At 34.1% G+C, this 17,949-nt stretch overlaps 1 protein-coding gene across 1 annotated transcript in view; it reads right to left on the bottom strand.

Moving 5' to 3' along the window:
- LOC148953974 (uncharacterized) overlaps positions 1-17,949 on the bottom strand; it is a 259,497-nt gene that overhangs the window by 51,287 nt on the left and 190,261 nt on the right. Inside the window, exons 6-7 of the mRNA XM_089086057.1 lie at positions 15,237-15,526; positions 10,797-10,937 (exon numbers count right to left, since the gene is read on the bottom strand). Coding sequence (XP_088942183.1) covers positions 10,797-10,937; positions 15,237-15,526 — 431 coding nt within the window. The remainder of the gene's footprint in view (positions 1-10,796; positions 10,938-15,236; positions 15,527-17,949) is intronic.

Below are 17,949 nucleotides of genomic sequence, written 5' to 3'. Positions count from 1 at the left end.
TTTTTAAAGAATGCTTGGAAATCTGGCGCCCCCTTCATAGCAATGTCCCTTCCCCCATGAAACTCCCTTCATGGATATATCCTCCCACATAACCCCAACCCACCCCCTCCCCGTCACTACCAACTACCCCTACCTCACTACCCCTGAAAACGTCTTTATACTTCCCAATAACCAATACCAAATGTTAACGTTGGGTAAAGTTCATAACTTTCGGCCCTCCCCCTGGAGACTTCGGGGAATTAAGTCATCCTAATATACATAGTTATCATATTTTCGACCATGCTGAACAAAATGGCACTAGAACTTTTAATTTCCGTTCCAATGAGCCCAACCACGATACTCTAGGACCACTGGATCGTTACGATCACACCTGAAAAAAAAAACAACAAACAAACAAATAAACACGCAGACGTGATCTTTCTTCTGGCAAAAAATGCAAAATTCCACATTTTTGTAGATAGGAGCTTGAAACCTCTACAGTAAGGTTCTCTGATACGCTGAATATGATGGTGTGATTTTCATTAAAGTTCTATAAAGTTTAGTGGGTCTTTCCCCCTTTTTTTGAAAATCAGCCAAATTTTCTCAGGCGCGTAACTTTTGATGGATAGGACTAAACTTAATGAAACTTATATATTTAAAATCAGCAGTAAAATCTGATTCTTTTGATTCATCTGTTGTTACCACGAACTATTTGATTAAATAAAAAAAAAACAAGTTTTTTTAACTGAAAGTAAGGAGCGACATTAAAACTTAAAACAGACAGAAATTTATTCCGTATATGAAAGGGGCTGTCCCCTCCTCAACGCCTCGCTCTTTAAGCTAAAGTTTTTTATTGTTTTAAAAAATAAACTTGTGTGACAGAGTCAAACTTTAGCGTAAAGACCGAGGCGTTGAGGAGGGGACAGCCCCTTTCATATACGAAATAATTTCTGTTCGTTTTAAGTTTTAATGTCACTCCTTACATTCAGTTAAAAAAAAATTGTTTTTCTTATTTAATTTCTGAACGTTTTTGAATTAATGCAGCTTTGATTTTGGCTCACCGTACATGAATAATTAGAATGAAATTTGCATATTAATTTTATTGTTTTGGCTAAATAGTTTTCTCGAAATTTTATTGTGACGTAACTTATGAATTAACTTTCGTGACAAACTTCTATATTCGAATGTATTTATTACATATTTTAGGGAGTTTACTCCTAGCTAACACATCGCGCTTGACCCAAAACTTTAAATTTTGTTCGACTCACAAACCCTTAAATCACACAGGCCGGTTAATTCGAATAGATAGCTCTTTTGAAAGTACTAAACAAAACTTTAGCGCAAAGGGTGAGGTATTGACTAGGGGGGAAACCCCCTCATATACATGACAATTTATGTCCGCTTTATGTTTCGATGTTGATTTTTGCTTTTAGCTGAAAAAACTTGTTTTTTTATTTAGTTTCTGATCGTTTTTTAAATAACGCTGGGAAATCCGGCACCCCCTTCATAAAAATGTCTCTTCACCCACGGAAACATCCTCCATGGAAAGATCCTCCCCCTACCCCCCTACCAGAAAAAAACCCTCCTGAAACGTCTGTATACTTCCCATTTACCAATACTATGTGTAAACAATGGGCAAAGTTCATAACTTTCAGCTCTACCCCCCCGGGAACTGCGGGGGACTAAGTCATCCTTAAAGACATAGCCTATTTATTAGATTTTCGACAATGCTGAACAAAATTGGTATTTCAAAATTTTGATTGGGTGACTTCAGGAAAAAATGAGCGTGGGAGGGGGCCAAGTTGCCCTCCAATTTTCTTGGTCACTTAAAAAGGGGACTAGAACTTATAATTTCCGTTCAGATGAGCCCACACACGATATTATATAAAACCGGTATCTATACGATAACCCCTGGGAAAAAAAAAAAAATAAAAAAATAAAAAAACAGGCAACCGAGAACTTTATTCTGGCAAAAAAAAAAAAAATCAACATTTTTTCAGATAGGAGCTTTAAACCTCTATAGAATGGTTCTCTAATACGCTGAATCTGATGGTGTGATTTTATGTTACATTAAAGTTCTATGACTTTTAGGGGCTTTTTTCCCCTTTTTTCGAAAATAAGGCAAATTTTCTCAGGCGCGTAACTTTTGCTGGGTAAAATTAAACTTAATGAAACTTGTACATTTTAAATCAGCATAAAAATTTGATTCTATTGATGTATCTATTGGTATCAAAATTACGGTTTTTTTTAGAGTTTCGGTTACTATTGAGCTGGGTCGCTCCTTACTTACAGTTCGTTACCCCGAACTGTTTGATGAAAAAATTCTACCCGAATAGTAGCTTACTTAGTTTAATTGAATCAAGCCCTCAACTTGAAAAGAATCACCGTAAAAAAACACCCTAAATATGCACCCATACACTCATATAGGCCTACCCATAAAATCTCACAATCTAGCCAGAACAACACTCGTACGAATACGGTCGATTTCAGACTCGTAAGAATACGGTCGTTTTAAGTTTGAAAAAATGCTGTACGGTCAGGTCCTTCGGAGATATTTAGCTCTTTTATGGATAGGGTTCCACTAACCTCTCTTTTTTCTCTTTTGTTTGGCGTTTATTCAGCAACTTTGTTTAAAAGTGTTTTATACCTTCATTTCTTTTTACAAATCTCCTTTTTCTTACGAAGTAAAATAAAATTTAGTAGCCTTTGTATATTATAGCAACGTGGATTTTTGCCATGTTTGAAAATTGTACAACTATATGGACTAAGATTAAAAAATCGATCCACTACCCTAATTTGGGCCTGAAACAGCATTTTTAAATATTCATCTCCACATCGTCTCTTTTTCAGGACACGAACTTCTAATAAGCTTGGAATTTCTTTGGAAATGGTGAAAATAATTTACTAGGAGTTAGTATCAAACTAGAGCCTTGGGAAGTATTTTTAATCTCAGATCCCTGATCTTTTTCTAATTGAAGAGTTAGAAACACTATATGAAAACAGGTCCTTGCTTTGAATAGAAATTCAAGTGTGGCCTAAAATTTTGGCTAAAATTCAGGAACCACCTAACCAAGGATTACAGTCGAAGATGATTAAATTGGAAGCCGTATTTAATAAATTTAGGGATTGTGGACTTTTTTTGCTCAAAAGACTCACCAAAATCCTTGTAAAAATTACAGAATTTTAAATACATCGAAACCGCGGTGAAATAGGCTCGCCCTCACCCCTGGGTCCTCCACTGGACCTGTTCTTCCAGAAATGTTTAAGCATTGTCAATAAAGTAGAAATAATGGAATAGCTTGAAAACTCCTTCCTGGCTCTAATGTAGATAGTTTATCGATCCCTGAAAGCTTCATTCATGTATTAAAACAACTTTGGGAGTTGGTAAAAAATCGCTCTGATGCAATTTTACTTCTCTCAGCTTTCTGCAATTTTTTTTTCTCAGCTTTCTATAAGCAAAACAGAATAGGCATTAAAAATTGGAAGTGAATATAGAAACTAGCCTTCCCTAAAACAAAAAGGCAAAAAGAATCATGGCTTGGAATTTTACAATGTAAAGCATTTACTTTAGTTTAAAGAAGAAGACGTTTTGCCTCGAACATCACACAAGAAATTTAAAACTGTCAGTGTCCAAGAATTAATCACATAAAGATTATAAATCATACAGAAAAATATTATACAGACCAAAGCATATTAAACAGTTCGTAGTGACGAACTGTAAGTAAGGAGCGACCCGGCTCAATGGTAACCGAAACTCTAGAAAACGGGTCAGATTTCTCAAGAATCAGAAAAATCAAGAATCAGATTTCAATGCTGATTTCAAATATATAACTTTCATCAGGTTTAGTGCTACCCATCAAAAGTTAGGCGCCTGAGAATATTTGGCTGATGTTCGAAAAAAGGGGGAAAGACCCCCTAAAAGTTATATAACCTTAATGAAAATCATATTCAGCGTCTCACAAAACCCTACTGTAGAGGTTTCAAGCTCCTATCTACAAAGATATGGAATTTTGCATTTTTTGCCAGAAGAAAGATCACGGATGCGTGTTTATTTATTTTTTTTTTTCAGGGTGATCTTATCGACCCAGTTGACCTAGAATATCATGGGAGGGCTCATTGAAACGGAAATTAAAAGTTCTAGTTCCCTTTTTAAGTGACCAAAAAAATTGAGGGCCGCTATGCCCCCTCTCGCGTTCATTTTTTCCCAAAGTCACCCGATCAAAATTTTGAGATAGCCATTTTGTTCAGCATGGTCGGGGGTTATGTTGGAGGATCTGTCCATGAAGGAATTTTTCATGGGGGAAGGGAAATTGCCCATGAAGGGGGCGCCGGACTTGCCAGAATTATTTATCAGTTATTGGGAAGTATACAGACATTTTCAGGAAGGATTTTTTTCTGGAGGGGAGGGGGGCTGGAGGAGGGGGTTACTCGGGAGAATATTTCCGTGGAGGATGTTTCTTTGGGGTAAGGGACATTTCTATGAAGGGCGCGCCGGATTTCCAAGCATTATTTAAAAAACGATCAGAAATTAAATTAAAAAAAAACAAGTTTTTTCAACTAAAAGTAAGAAGCAACATTAGAATTTAAAACTAACAGAAATTATAACGTATATGAGGGGGTTCTCACCACAGGCCATACCACGATTTTTTTGCAACAGTTTTTTTTAGTTCATTCAATCGTCCTATATGGTAGAATGCCACGGCCTGTTCGGTTCACGGTATTTCTAATTAAATTGTGTTAATATTTTTAACGTAGTTTGCGTGGAAGTGCCTAGAAGGGGAACCCCATCAAATGCGTAGTCACATAGACGTAATAAAAAAAAACTATAAAAAAACTAAGATAATTTCTTAAACCACATTGGCCTGACATCACATAAAGAAAGAAAAACGAGCAAAAATTGGGTATTTATAGACCAAATGAAGATACTGAAAAAACAAAGCGAATATTTCGAGAGGACAAACGCCTCCCTTCTTCAGCGCGAAACGAAATGATGTAACCAAGGAAAGTGCCAAAGAAAAAAACAACAAAAAAACAAAAGCGGAAAGTCAATGTGAAAAGGACCAAAAAAAAACCAAAAACTTAAAAGATGAATAAAATTCAATAAAATGTGAAATTTAAAATAATTTAAACCAAATACCTAATAACCATAAAAACGAGTTATTTGCCAATATCCATGACTTGCATAAACTCCAAAAAAATAACAACTACCATTGATGGATGCTAGAAAACAACTGATAGAAAAAAGGAACCAATTTTTTCGCTCGAGAAACAAGACGAACCAGAAATTAAATAAGTTGGAGAACTATGTCATTTGATTTCGGATTTTAATTAATGCATTTCTTGCAGACAACCTTTGAGACCTAAGGGGTTGTTCACGTGTTTGATTAGATGACTGGCACTTTCCTTGGTTATATCATTTCGTTTTGCGCTGAAGAAGAGAGGCGTTTGTCCTCTCGAAATATTCGCTTTGTTTTTTCAGTATTTTAATTTGGCCTATAAAAACCTAATTTTTGCTCGTTTTTCTTTCTTTATGTAATAAAAAAAAACAATTTTGATGTCAATAAATGTATCAAATGAATGGGTTTATAATGCTGATTCTAAATATATAGATTTTATTAAGTTTAGTATTACTCATCAAAGGCTAGGAGCCTGAGAAAATTTACCCGTTTTTTTAAAGAGGGGGGAAACATCCCCTACAAGTGAAAGAATTTTAATGAAAATCACACCGTCAGATTCAGCGTATCAGAAAACCCCATTACTTAGGTTTTAAGCTCATATCTGCAAAAATCTGCAACTTTGTATTTTTTGCCAGAAGAAAAATATACGAATATAGAAGTTAGTTACGTAAGTTAATGTGTAAATTACGTCATAACCAAATTTAGAGACATCTATTTAACAAAAGAAAAACAAAATTTTTATGCAAACTTTGTTTACTTTTTCAATGACGGTGAGCTAAAATAAAAGCTGCATTAACTAAAAAACGATCAAAAATTAAATAAAAAAACAAGTTTTTTAAACTGAAAGTAAGGAGCGATATTAAAACTTAAAACGAACAGAGGTTATTACGTATATGAAGGGGGCTGTCCCCCTCAAAACCTTGCTCTTTACGCTAAAGTTTGAATTTTGTCTCAATTCTCTAAGAACGAATCCGGAAACACAAGGTTCGTTTAATTAGAACAATAAAAAGCTTTTTTAAAAGCACTAAAACCTTTAGCGTAAAGAGCGAGGTATTGAGGACGGGGCAGCTCCCCTCATTTACGTAGTAATTTCTGTTCATTTTAATTTTTAATGTTGATCCTTGCGTTCAGTTGAATAAACTTGTTTTTTTTAATTTAATAGTTTAATAGGGCAATCAAATTTTGCGCCAGATCCCTGAACATTATCAATTATTTCGTATCAAAACAATTTTCACATATCTAAACTTATGAAGTGGTTTTGATTATTGAAAGGTATAGAATGCCCACTGTGATAAATAATTTTTAGCTGCGAAGTATTTGTTTAAAAAACTGATTATTGCAAAATTCGATATTAAGAGAGGTTAATTCTTGGCTCAAAGTCAATTTTTTCGTGAAAATCAAAAGGTAGTGCTTTTAAATTTTTGGAACGGGTAGGATAGATAAAGATGCAGAATTACGTCAATAGGTTTTCATGAGTCCCTATTCTTCCAATCTATTGTGACTCCGTTTACTGTGTCTTATAATTCTACTATGTTTTCAGTAGGTTTTGGCTGTCCAAAACTGGTGAAACGTGTTTGTCAAATGTAGATACAATATTGTTATAATTGAACGACCCTTGTGTTTTAGGAGTCGTTCTTAAAGAATTGGGACAAAATTCAAACTTTAGCGTAGAGAGCGAGGTGTTGAGGAAGAGGCAACCCCCTTCATATAGCCTACGTATTAATTTCTGGTCGTTTTAAGTTTTAATGCTGCTCCTTACATTCAGTTGAAAAATTTTTTTATTTAATTTCTGAAAGATTCCAGGAAATCTGGCCCCACCTCCACGGAAAAATACCCTCTCCACGGAAATATCCCCTAGACAATTCAATCCTGAACAAAATTTACCCAGGACAATTACCTTTAACAACTCCACGCGTAAAACTGAGACGGAAAAGAGAAAGCAAGACATATAAAAAGAATTTTGCATAAAAATCCATGCAAATTCCCCCAGTGTATAATTTCCTCTGACAAGTTCAACCCCTGGAATCTTCCCTCCCCATGGCAAATTTCCTAATGCGTCCCCCGCCACCTTAAAAGGTAAGTATGCTTCCCAATAACAAACGCTATGCGTAGACAATGGGCAAATTTTATAACTCAAAGACCTTTCCCCGGGGACTGGGGGAGGGGTCATGTTATAACCAAAGGCATAGCTATTGGACCTTTCAACTCTGGTGAACAAAATGACTATCTCAAAATTTTGATCGGACGATTTTGGAGGCAAAAGGAGCGGGGGAGGGGGCCTAGTTCCCCTCCAGTTTTTTTGGTCACTTAAAAGGGGCACTAGAACTTTTAATTTCCGTTCCCATGGGCCCTCTCATGATATTCTAGGACCACTGGGTCGATACAATCACCCCTGGAAAAAAAAAAAAAATAAATAAACACACATCCGTGATCTTTCTTCTGGCAAAAAATATAAAATTCCACATTTTTGCAGATATGAGCTTGAAACCTCTACAGTATGGGTTTCTGATACGTTGAATATTATTTTGTGATTTTCTATAAGATTCCATGACCTTAGGGGAGATTCCCCCTTTTTTTAAAATCGGGCAAATTTTCTCAGGCTCGTAGCCGTTAATGGCTAAGACTAAAACTTGATGAAAGTTATATATTTGAAATCAGCATAATAAGCCGATTCTTTTGATATTTATCTGTTGGTATCAAAATTCCGTTTTTTAGTATTTTGGTGACTATTGAGCCGGATCGCTCCTTACTTACAGTTCGTTACCACGTACCGTCTGAAATACAAAATTCCACATTTTTGTAGATAAGAGCATGAAACCTCTACGGTAGGGTTTTCTGACATTCTGAATCTAATTCTGTGATTTTCATTAAGGTCTCTTGACTTTTTGGGGGTGTTTCCCTCCTTTTTCTAAAAACATGAAAAATTTTCTCAGGTTTTTAGCTTTATATGAGTAATATTAGACTTAATAAATTTTTATATTTGGAATCAGCATAAAAAGCCAGCTCTTTTGATGTATCTGCTGTTATAAAAAATCTCTTTTTTTATAATTTCGGTTACTATTGGACCGAGTCACTTCTTACTTGCAGTTATTCACACCAAACTATTGGAAAAAGTAAATTTCACCATCTACTTGTATCAAGGGTTAATTTAAAGCAGAAATTTGGGGATGTTTATTATCTTCCAGGTAGCAAGAACATTAGATGAACATATGAGAAAAACTATCGAAGAACAGAACAGATGATCTGTTCAGAATTTTATCATTTATAAGAGGGATGTACTAATTAAAAATAGTAGTTTGCAAAGTACATAGCAAAAAAAGTCCTTGGGAAAAAAGTTTGAAAAGTAGCTAAGAATACTAACGGAAACGTTTTAAGTTTCGTCGAAGTGAAAAGAGTGTTCCATAAGAGTTTTCAGAGTGATACGTAGATAATAGGAGAATAAGAGGAAAGTAACAGAAACAGAGAATGCATTAAATAATGAATTAAGAGGATGTGTAATGAAGTCTAGGGATAAAATTAGTGGAAATCCGGAAGATGCAGCCCGAGGCCATCACATTAAGTCATAGTATTGATCACTCTAATCAACACAATCAAATGTGGGTATTTCCGATATAAAATAGGGATGGGGTCTCAATAAGTGATACAAAAAGTGTTGAGGAGATATGGGCAGAAAATTCTGGGAGCATGTTAAACCATGATCAAGTTGTAGGAAATAATAAAGAAAAGAATTTTAAAAGTTTGACAGTTTTAAAGTGAAGGGAGTCTTATTTAACAAGGCAGAGATTAGGACGAGACTAAAGAGCGGTTAGTGCGGTTATTAGAATAATTTTTAATGAATAACACACCTATAGAATTTAAGATAGTTAGTTCAGACAATAGAGCATTGAACTTTGAATCAGAATATGGGTCCTAGGGTTTGATCCCTGCCGCAATAATGTTGGGTCACAAGCTTGCTACTTGTTCCTGTAAAAAAGGACCCAGCAACTGAAACGTCGATTCAACGCCTTATGCGCCAACGGCTCTGGAAGGTACTAGATTTTAAGAAAGCGCTAATTAAACCCTCTTATAAGAAGCCTGACAACAGTCAGTATAGTAATTACAGAGCCATTATCTTTATTCTTGTTGGAAGCAGATTACTTAGCACGATGAAATTTTTGAGACTGAGAGATGATGTAGATAAAGATGATGTAGCTTGAACCTTATTTTAATATTTAGAATAATGAAATTAAAACTGCTTGAATCATAAGACCTCATTAGTCAAAAGATTATACCTTATGAACAGGCATTTGATTCTGCTGGTACACAAGCTATGCTGAAAGTCCTGTCCTCTTATGGTATACCAGATAAGGACATTAGAGAAATAAGTTCTCTGCGTTTGAAGATAATTGCTGTGTTTAAGGTAGAAATTGAGGTTAGTAGTTGGTTGATTTGGTATGGAATCATAAGTGCAGGTCGTAAAGATGTGCCTGATATGGTAGAAACTTCTTCTGAATGGCATGACAGGATCGCCAAGGTTTTCCCAGAAGGAAGAGCATAGTCTTTGCTTTACATCATGACTTATGTGCATTGTAGGATTTGTCATATAGAGGTGAAGAACCAAAGTAACCAAAAATTAAAATAACGATGTTTTGAAAAAAATTGTCAAGTTAGGAAGAATTGCCATTTGAAGCTGATTCAGGATTGACAACTATTATTTTGACTAATCTTAATGATAAAATTTTGTTGGGAAACTTAGAAATCCCACAAAGATAGTTTTGGATCAAAATGTTAATGTTGCATCATTAGGATCTCCATAGCTGAAAACACCAAAATGGTGAAGTACAGTTTCCCATCTTGTGCTACAAGCAAAAATCACTTTTTTGCATGGGAAGCAGTGATGTGTCTCTTTTTTTCCGTCTCCGTTTTGGTTCTTCTTGCCTTTTTTCGTCGCCACAAGCCGGACACTGAAACATTATAGAGAGATGTATAAGGACTTATTCGAAAGGAAATAGGTATATTTAGTGCCCTTTCTAAGTAAGAAAGATCCACAAAGTCACTAATGGCGCATAGGGTGTCAAATCGACGATTCTCTTGCTAGATGGCATAATAACGCAATAATAATGCACAAACAATGGAGAACAGATCTCATAAATGTTCGGGGTAAATGTTCGGGTGTTGCACTAAATTTAGTAGTGGCAGAATAGCTGTAACACTTTATGTTTGAAAGTGACCCAGGCATTTACTATCTCGATTAGGTATAGAACATAATATGAGGTATCCAACAATAATTACTGGAAGAAGTCGCAGACTTATTTAGAAACTAGGGAAACATTTTTTTTTTTTTTAAGGATGAGTAATACGAGGAAACTGTCAGCAAAAATCTTTGATATTCGGCTTAAACGTTGAATTTGCTCCAACTGACCAAAAAGCGGCACATAGTAAAGATTTTAAAACAATTTATCCCCTAAAGGAGAAGTTTGACAACAATTTAACAACGATCGTAATAAAAATATTAGCTTCTATAGAAGAATCTATTAATAAATTTTGCACATGCTTTGGCTAATTTAACTAATTAATGTGAATTAATCCGAAAGCGACTAAATTACAAGACAATTGCTATGACCTTATAAAGCTTGTGAATGCTATTACTTTCTAACTTACCAGTTCATGGTTATAATTTCTATGCTTTCGAAATTTTCTTCTAAACTTTCTAAAAAAGCTGAAGGAAGAGCAAATACAGCTGTATGGTGATTCATTATCCACACTGCTTTTGAAATTGGACGGGTTGTCAAGACACTTTACCTGTGAAGTTATTTCTATCTTAGGTTCGTCACTAACTTTTGAAAGGCCACACAACCTGACTAATTGTCAAAAGGGCCCCTAGAGAAAGACTAGGAACCCAGAGACACTCACAAGACACTGCTTGGGCTGGGTGATTCTTCTAACATATATGATATCGTTTATTGTTACCCTTTTAAAGCGAAATTAATTCGCAAAAAGGTTGCTTATCACTATCCTTTTTTTGTAACAAGATAACTAATTTTTAGAATTTTGAATCTTATAGCAGGGTGGAACCATACACTCTGGGTCGAGAAACAGGCCTCAATACCATTGAGGCAATGGGTATTCACACCACACTGAAAACAAAAATATACAAAAATTGCCAAGCAAGATTACCGAAATAAATAGGGTATTTAAGCAAAACTTTCTTATTATTACTGAAGTTTTTATTTCGTTCTGAATGTTCGAGATTATATTGTTTGTCTGTCTAGTGCAATGTTCAAGAGTGTCAATGAAGAACCATTTTGTTACAACTTCTTTGGTGTAATTTACTCTGGTTAAGTTTAACTGGGTAAAAAAGACAAGAGTTATAATTATAACATATGCAATGAAAATTTAAGACACCCTATGTTTCTACTCCTAGTATATTGGAGTCAGATTAAGGTTCAAATGAGGAGCCCTACTTCCCATTAAAGAAACCCAACTAGGTGCATATACCGATTGGCTCCCTCGATAATTGATTCCTCAGGTATTATTGAGAAATACATATATATATATATATATATATATATATATATATATATATATATATATATATATATATATATATATATATATATATATATATATATATATATATATATATATATATATATATATATATATATATATATATATATATATATATATATATATATATATATATATATATATATATATTGTATATGTGATCAACGTCATAAATAGTAAAGTGAAATATTAAGACAAGCCACAGCTTGTATTTTCTAAAAGTCTTATTATAAATGGGGGCTTTTCATTTTTTTTTTTTCAACTTGAAAAAATTAATTGAAATTAAAATTTTTGTTCATGGTAAGATTCTGAGCAGCATTAAGTGCTTGATGATATGCTGCTTGTCTTGGAAATTATCAATTTGTTTTTAAATATTGACTGACTTCTAATAAGTATTCCTTGCTGAAACATTGCTGATGAAGGTAATTAGTGTGATTGAATGTAAGGACTGATTACTCTCCTCCTCTCAACACTGTGATGGAAATATTCAAACTGACAATTTACTAGTAAAACATCTGGACATTTTCTATGAGAAGCATTCACGAGGGGATAGGGTAAAATTAGCATAAAGTTAGAGATTTCATCAGAACTTTGACGTTCTTACATTCTAACTAAGCAAATTTTCAGCTTCAGTAAAATGGTATTTAGCTGTATAAGCAAAAGAGAGCAAGAAAATCATGCATATTTATTCACTGGCCGTAAAGTAGCCAACTTACAACAGGAGACTATAGCTACACAGCAGAATGTATTTGAAATATGTGATAATCCTGAGCTTACCGTGATAGTCCAGAGCAAGATTAGCAAACCAGAAACACCTTCTGGCAGCCCCATACAAAAAACCGAACCTCCCATTTGATAACTGTGTTGATATTTAATAGAGAGTTCTTTATGAACAAAACAAAAAGAGAAAAAATGTTTAAGTTTCAAAGGCAATAATATACCCAATAAAGTTGCCTTTGTTCTCTCTATTAGAACAAATGCAGGAACGTGAAGTTTATGTTCCGTAGCCATTCCTCAAGAAATAATCGACGCTCCCTTTAAAAAAATAAAGAGAAAATGTTTAATTTGACATCCTTCTTATCTATAAATAAACAATATAACCGCTTATTGTGTCCCAGGAAATTGTTTGAAACACATAACATCAGCATCGATGGGAAAGTAAAAATTTAATGAGAAAAAAAATACTATTAGTGTTTAAGAAGTCCTGAAAGTTTGGTGTAGGCCTAAACGTGAATAACATAACGAAAAACTATGTATTAGACGAGATTAATATTATGTAACTTTGACCTATTCATAAGTATTCACGACTTTCAAACAATATTTAACGAACATCCATCAAAATATAATAGAGCATTAAGAACAATGCATTAAAATATGTATTAAAATATATTAAAAATACATTAAAATACGCACTAAAATGTATTAAAATATGCATTAAAATGTATTCGAGTAGTCGATATAGGTTAGGAGAATCCCTATATTACTTCAACCAATCAATCAATCAATTTATTAAAAAAAACGGAAAGTAAATTACAAAACTTTAGACCCTCGCGAAGGCTCTTTGGCCTGTGATAGTGGGAGACCTACATAACATTAAATTCTAGGACTAAAATTAAACAGAAGGACAAGAAGAAGAAAAAAAACAAAGAAAAAAAGAAAAAGACAAAAAAATAAACAAAAAAAAAAGAGTACTAGAACTTTTAATTTCCGTTCGAATGAGCCCTCTCCCGATATTCTATGACCAATGGGTCGATACAATCACCACTGGGGAAAACAAAATACAAGAAAAAATAAAACAAATAAACACGCATCTGTAATCTTTCTTCTGGCAAAACAATACAAAATTCCACATTTTTGCTGAAAGGAGCTTGAAACCGACGCAATAGGGTTCTCTGATACGCTGAAATTGATGGTATGATTTTCATTAAGATCACTTGACTTTTAAAGGGTGTGTTTCTCCCTTTTTTCGAAAATCTGGGACATTTTTTTAAGGTCGTAACCTTTGATAGGTAAGATTCAACTTGATGAAAATTATATATTTGAAATCCTATAAAAAGTCAATTCTTTTTATATATTTATTACTACTACTACTAAAAACTCATCGCAGCACCAAGCCGCCTGAGGCCAACACAGCTACGCACGCTCCTCCTCCACCCCAATCTATTCAAAGCCTCCCTTTTTACACCCGTCCACGAAGTTCCCATTTCCTTTAAATCTTTCTTTATTACGTCGTCCCACCCCAGACGGGGACGACCTGCTTTCCGTTTAGCCCTAGATGGTTGGCCGAAAAGAACAATCTTCGGTAATCTGTCATCCTTCATCCGCACAACGTGCCCTAGCCACCTCAACCTTTCTTTCATTATAGCCCTAGAGAGCGGTATTGAACTACATTTTTCGTATAGCCTATTGTTTGAAATACGGTCTGTGAGCCAGGTACCCAGAATAATCCTTAAGCAATTTCTCTGAAAAACATCTAGCAAATCTTCATCTGCTTTTCGGAGCGTCCATGCTTCAGAGCCATATTTGACCACTGTCATCACTGTAGCTTCTAATATTCTAATCTTGGTTTGCAGACTTATCTTCCTATTCTTCCAGACTTTTTTTTAACTATTGAGCGGGGTCGCTCCTTACTTACAGTTCATTACCCCGAACTGTTTGATTAACCTTTAGTATTTTTTTTTTCAATTAGAAGTCCAGTAACACGTTAAATCTAGGTCATGTTGTTAAACTTCTGTTTTTGTAAGATTCGAGCATAAATCGAAATTTATATCAATTACATGAAAACTTTGCTAGTTAGAATGACAGCCTGCATGCTACATATAGCAAATAGAAATTTGACATAGGCTAGATGTGTTTCTGCTGAAGCTAGGTTTTCGCTTATATAATGCTCTATTCTTCTATTATCTGGGCCAAAAATAACTGTTGAGCCTGAAAGATTTTTTTTTTATCGGAAGCATTCATTAATATTATTCAGTCCAAAACCAGACGTAACGAAAATATAAAATAGAAAAAAAAATTAAAACTAAGAATAGTACAAAAAAGAAAAAAAAAGTACAATTTTTTATCTACTCATATTTACTATTGACCAAATTTACTAAATTACTTTTCTATGTTGCCTTAGAGTTCTTACAAAGGAACTCGGCCGTCCACTATGCCTAAAAACAAAGGTTGATGTGAACAGAAAATTTGGCCGCTGGGTAATAAAGGAATTTCTTAGGAGTCAGTTTCACCAAGTTCATATAAAAATCCATAAAGGTAAAAAAAATACAAAAAAAAAAAAAAAAAAATACCCATAATTAAGCTATGAGCACGGAAAATGCAAGAAAAATGTCGCTTTTATTAAAAATTGTCACCAGTCATTTGCAAGAAGTTTTGCCCACCAAGTGATTTGGCCATTAAACTCGAACCGAACAATACATCTTCTTTCCCTCCCATTTTAAGCTCGTCAGCTTAATCGATTCACCTTCTAAATACTAAAACTAATTGCACTAATTAACACGCAACCACAGTGCCAGATACAGTACACCTTACCTTATAGATTAAATCTTTCAATGATCCTTTATTATTGAATGGAAAGATCATGACCAGCATCGACCAATCGTCGTCTGCCACACTTTTTAAAAATTCAACGTCAAGTACAGGATAAATGTATGGATGTTGAAGCAGTTGAAATAATTCTTTTATTGCCGTCCTAGTTCCTGGATTAATTGCTAGTTGTGGTTGTCCATTTGTGGCTGGTAGGTAAGGTACAATTGTTAATAGACGCTCGGTTTTCAATTGCTCATCTCGGACTAAAAACCACTGTTTGGATATTCTGGAACCTAGAAAGTAAACTTTAAGCATAATGGAAATTAAAAGGGAGGTACTGGTGCATTATATGGTCACTTCTAAAATCAAGTTTGGTTAATGATAATGAAATAAAATAAAATAGGATGAATATATAATAGTTTAGAAACAAATTTGGGCTATAAATTTTTACATTAGGGGGGTGGGGGGTAAAGCATAGCATATATTAAATGCGTAACCTAACCTAACCTAAACTAGGTACCTTTCCCCTCCCCTAAACCCCCAAAACAACAGTTTAAATATCGTAAACACAATGAAAACTATTCTTTGCATTCCATTTCAAGACACCGCTATTGAGAAATAACCAGTCTGTTGGTTTTCGTTTGCTCGTTTTTCTTTCTTTATTTCTTATTAGTATATAAAAGCGACCATATAACGCACCAGTACCAAAAGGGAAATCAATAAGGAGGGAGAAAAGAAAGAGAAAAAATGAAGTCATGTGTGGATTCAAACGTAAAAATAGCACAAATTACTATGATTAATGAAGCCAAAAACGAGCAGAAACTAAAATAAATAAAATAATAATATTAAAAATAAAGATACAGATTTCCTATGGGTGAATTAATTTATCATAAAATGAACAAAAACTATAATGACTAATTGCTTAAGCTTCAAACAAGCGAAAATTACGACAAATAGGAGTAGAGCTGCCACCCCCTAGGGAGCAAAGCGTCGCCTGCACTTTACTGTAAACAAAATATACTTTAATTAATTTTTCTTAGATAACTTAACATCGGAAAACCAAAAGCTATTGAGACTTTAAGGAATCAATATTCAAGGAGTCATCATATTTTGAATAATAAATATAATTTCATGATTCAGATATGCAGTAAATTTTTGTTCAAACTTTCTTCGTTTCGAACGCATTCGCGTCGAAAGTCTTGAAAATCAATTATCAAATTCTTAAAATTAATTTGTCGGTTCAAAATATGGCTTAAACAAACTAATGGATTAGTTTAAAAGTCTCAATTTAGGCATTAATTTTTTATTTATTTGCACAAAGAGAATCAAAAGCCAAAATTTTATTTAAGAATGCCTCCTTTTAAACCAGTAAAAATAATTATTCTAATAATTATATTTTCATTTCCTTTAATCTTGATTATGACTCTAATTTTATTTTTGCTGTCAATGTTTTGATAAATAAAGCCATACTGTTTGAACTCAATGGGATTCCCAGTAAAAAACGAATAACACTCAAGCCTTTCGGAAGCTTTTACAGGAAGATATCCCCACTCTAAATTTTAACGTTGATTGGCCTCGTTATTCTATTTTGCTGACGTATTTTGATGATATTAGAATAAACAAAATAACAACTGCTCGAAACACAAATTATTTTCAATAAAGCGCAAATCACACTCTGGCTCTTAGAGGGTTAAAGGGTGGGGGAGTAGTTCTACTGTTAATTTCTGTCATTTTGAACTTACACTTGTTTATTGATTTTCTTTTCTGTTTGTTTAGGTTGCTCTATCCATCCGTAGCAGTATATGTTATCTTTGTGCTTTATGTGACTATTCATTTTAATTTCGGCTTGTTTTGGGTTTGATTAATTTCTTCAGATTATTTTCTGTTTGTTTGACATTCAATTTATATTTGGCTTTATTTTTACTTTACTTTTCTTTGGAATTTTTTTTTTCTGAAAAGATTTTTTCCAAATTAATAGCAAGAAAATACAGTAAGGAATTGTGGAGAGAAAAATCGAAATCCAAGACAATTCTTCCTGGCGATCAAAGAAAGGGAATTGAACTACACTCATCTGGAATCCTCATAATTGCTTTACATTCGCCTCCGAAGGCCTTTTTTCTCTTAAACGATCTTCCCAGTGAAATATCTTCTAAGACTTACAGCGTAACGGCAATATAAGGTCAAGAGAGACAAAGCAAATAAGGAGCAATCAGAATATAAAATTAAGCTATTAAAATTAAGTTATTCCTCTTTTAAAAAGTTTGATCAAGGACGTCATCAGGACATTTTGGCAGGAGGAAGGGATGTGCAATGGTTTCTTAATGAAAAGACCAGGGTTATAAATTAAAGAAACCCCAAAGTGTTAACAGGTAGTAACATCTTTAATTAAATTAAACACGACTTGGTTTCGAATACATCCAAAGACAAAGGAAGATAAAAACATAAGGAGCGTGGGTCTCAGAGCAGAGTCTTTTATTGTCTCTTATTTTGCCATGGGATGCATTGTGGTCTCCCCTCCCCTTTGCCCATCCCTGATGGTACACATGGCTGCGATAGCTCCATCTGTTCTTTTGCTAACGTAATTATCAGAAGGGAGTCCAGATGAAATTAGCGATGATTTAAATATTGCAAAACAAATTTGCCCAAGAAAAAACGTGAGAGATATCAATTCAGTTTAAGATATTCAGTTGTTAATACGAAGAGTTTGTTTCCCTTT

Source organism: Artemia sp. Qi Xiang Cuo, chromosome 3 (assembly GCF_049724085.1).
Source record: "Artemia sp. Qi Xiang Cuo chromosome 3, ASM4972408v1, whole genome shotgun sequence".
NCBI lineage: Eukaryota > Metazoa > Arthropoda > Branchiopoda > Anostraca > Artemiidae > Artemia > Artemia sp. Qi Xiang Cuo.
Note: the sequence above shows the minus strand (reverse complement) of the source record. Positions and strands in the feature narration are given on the sequence as shown.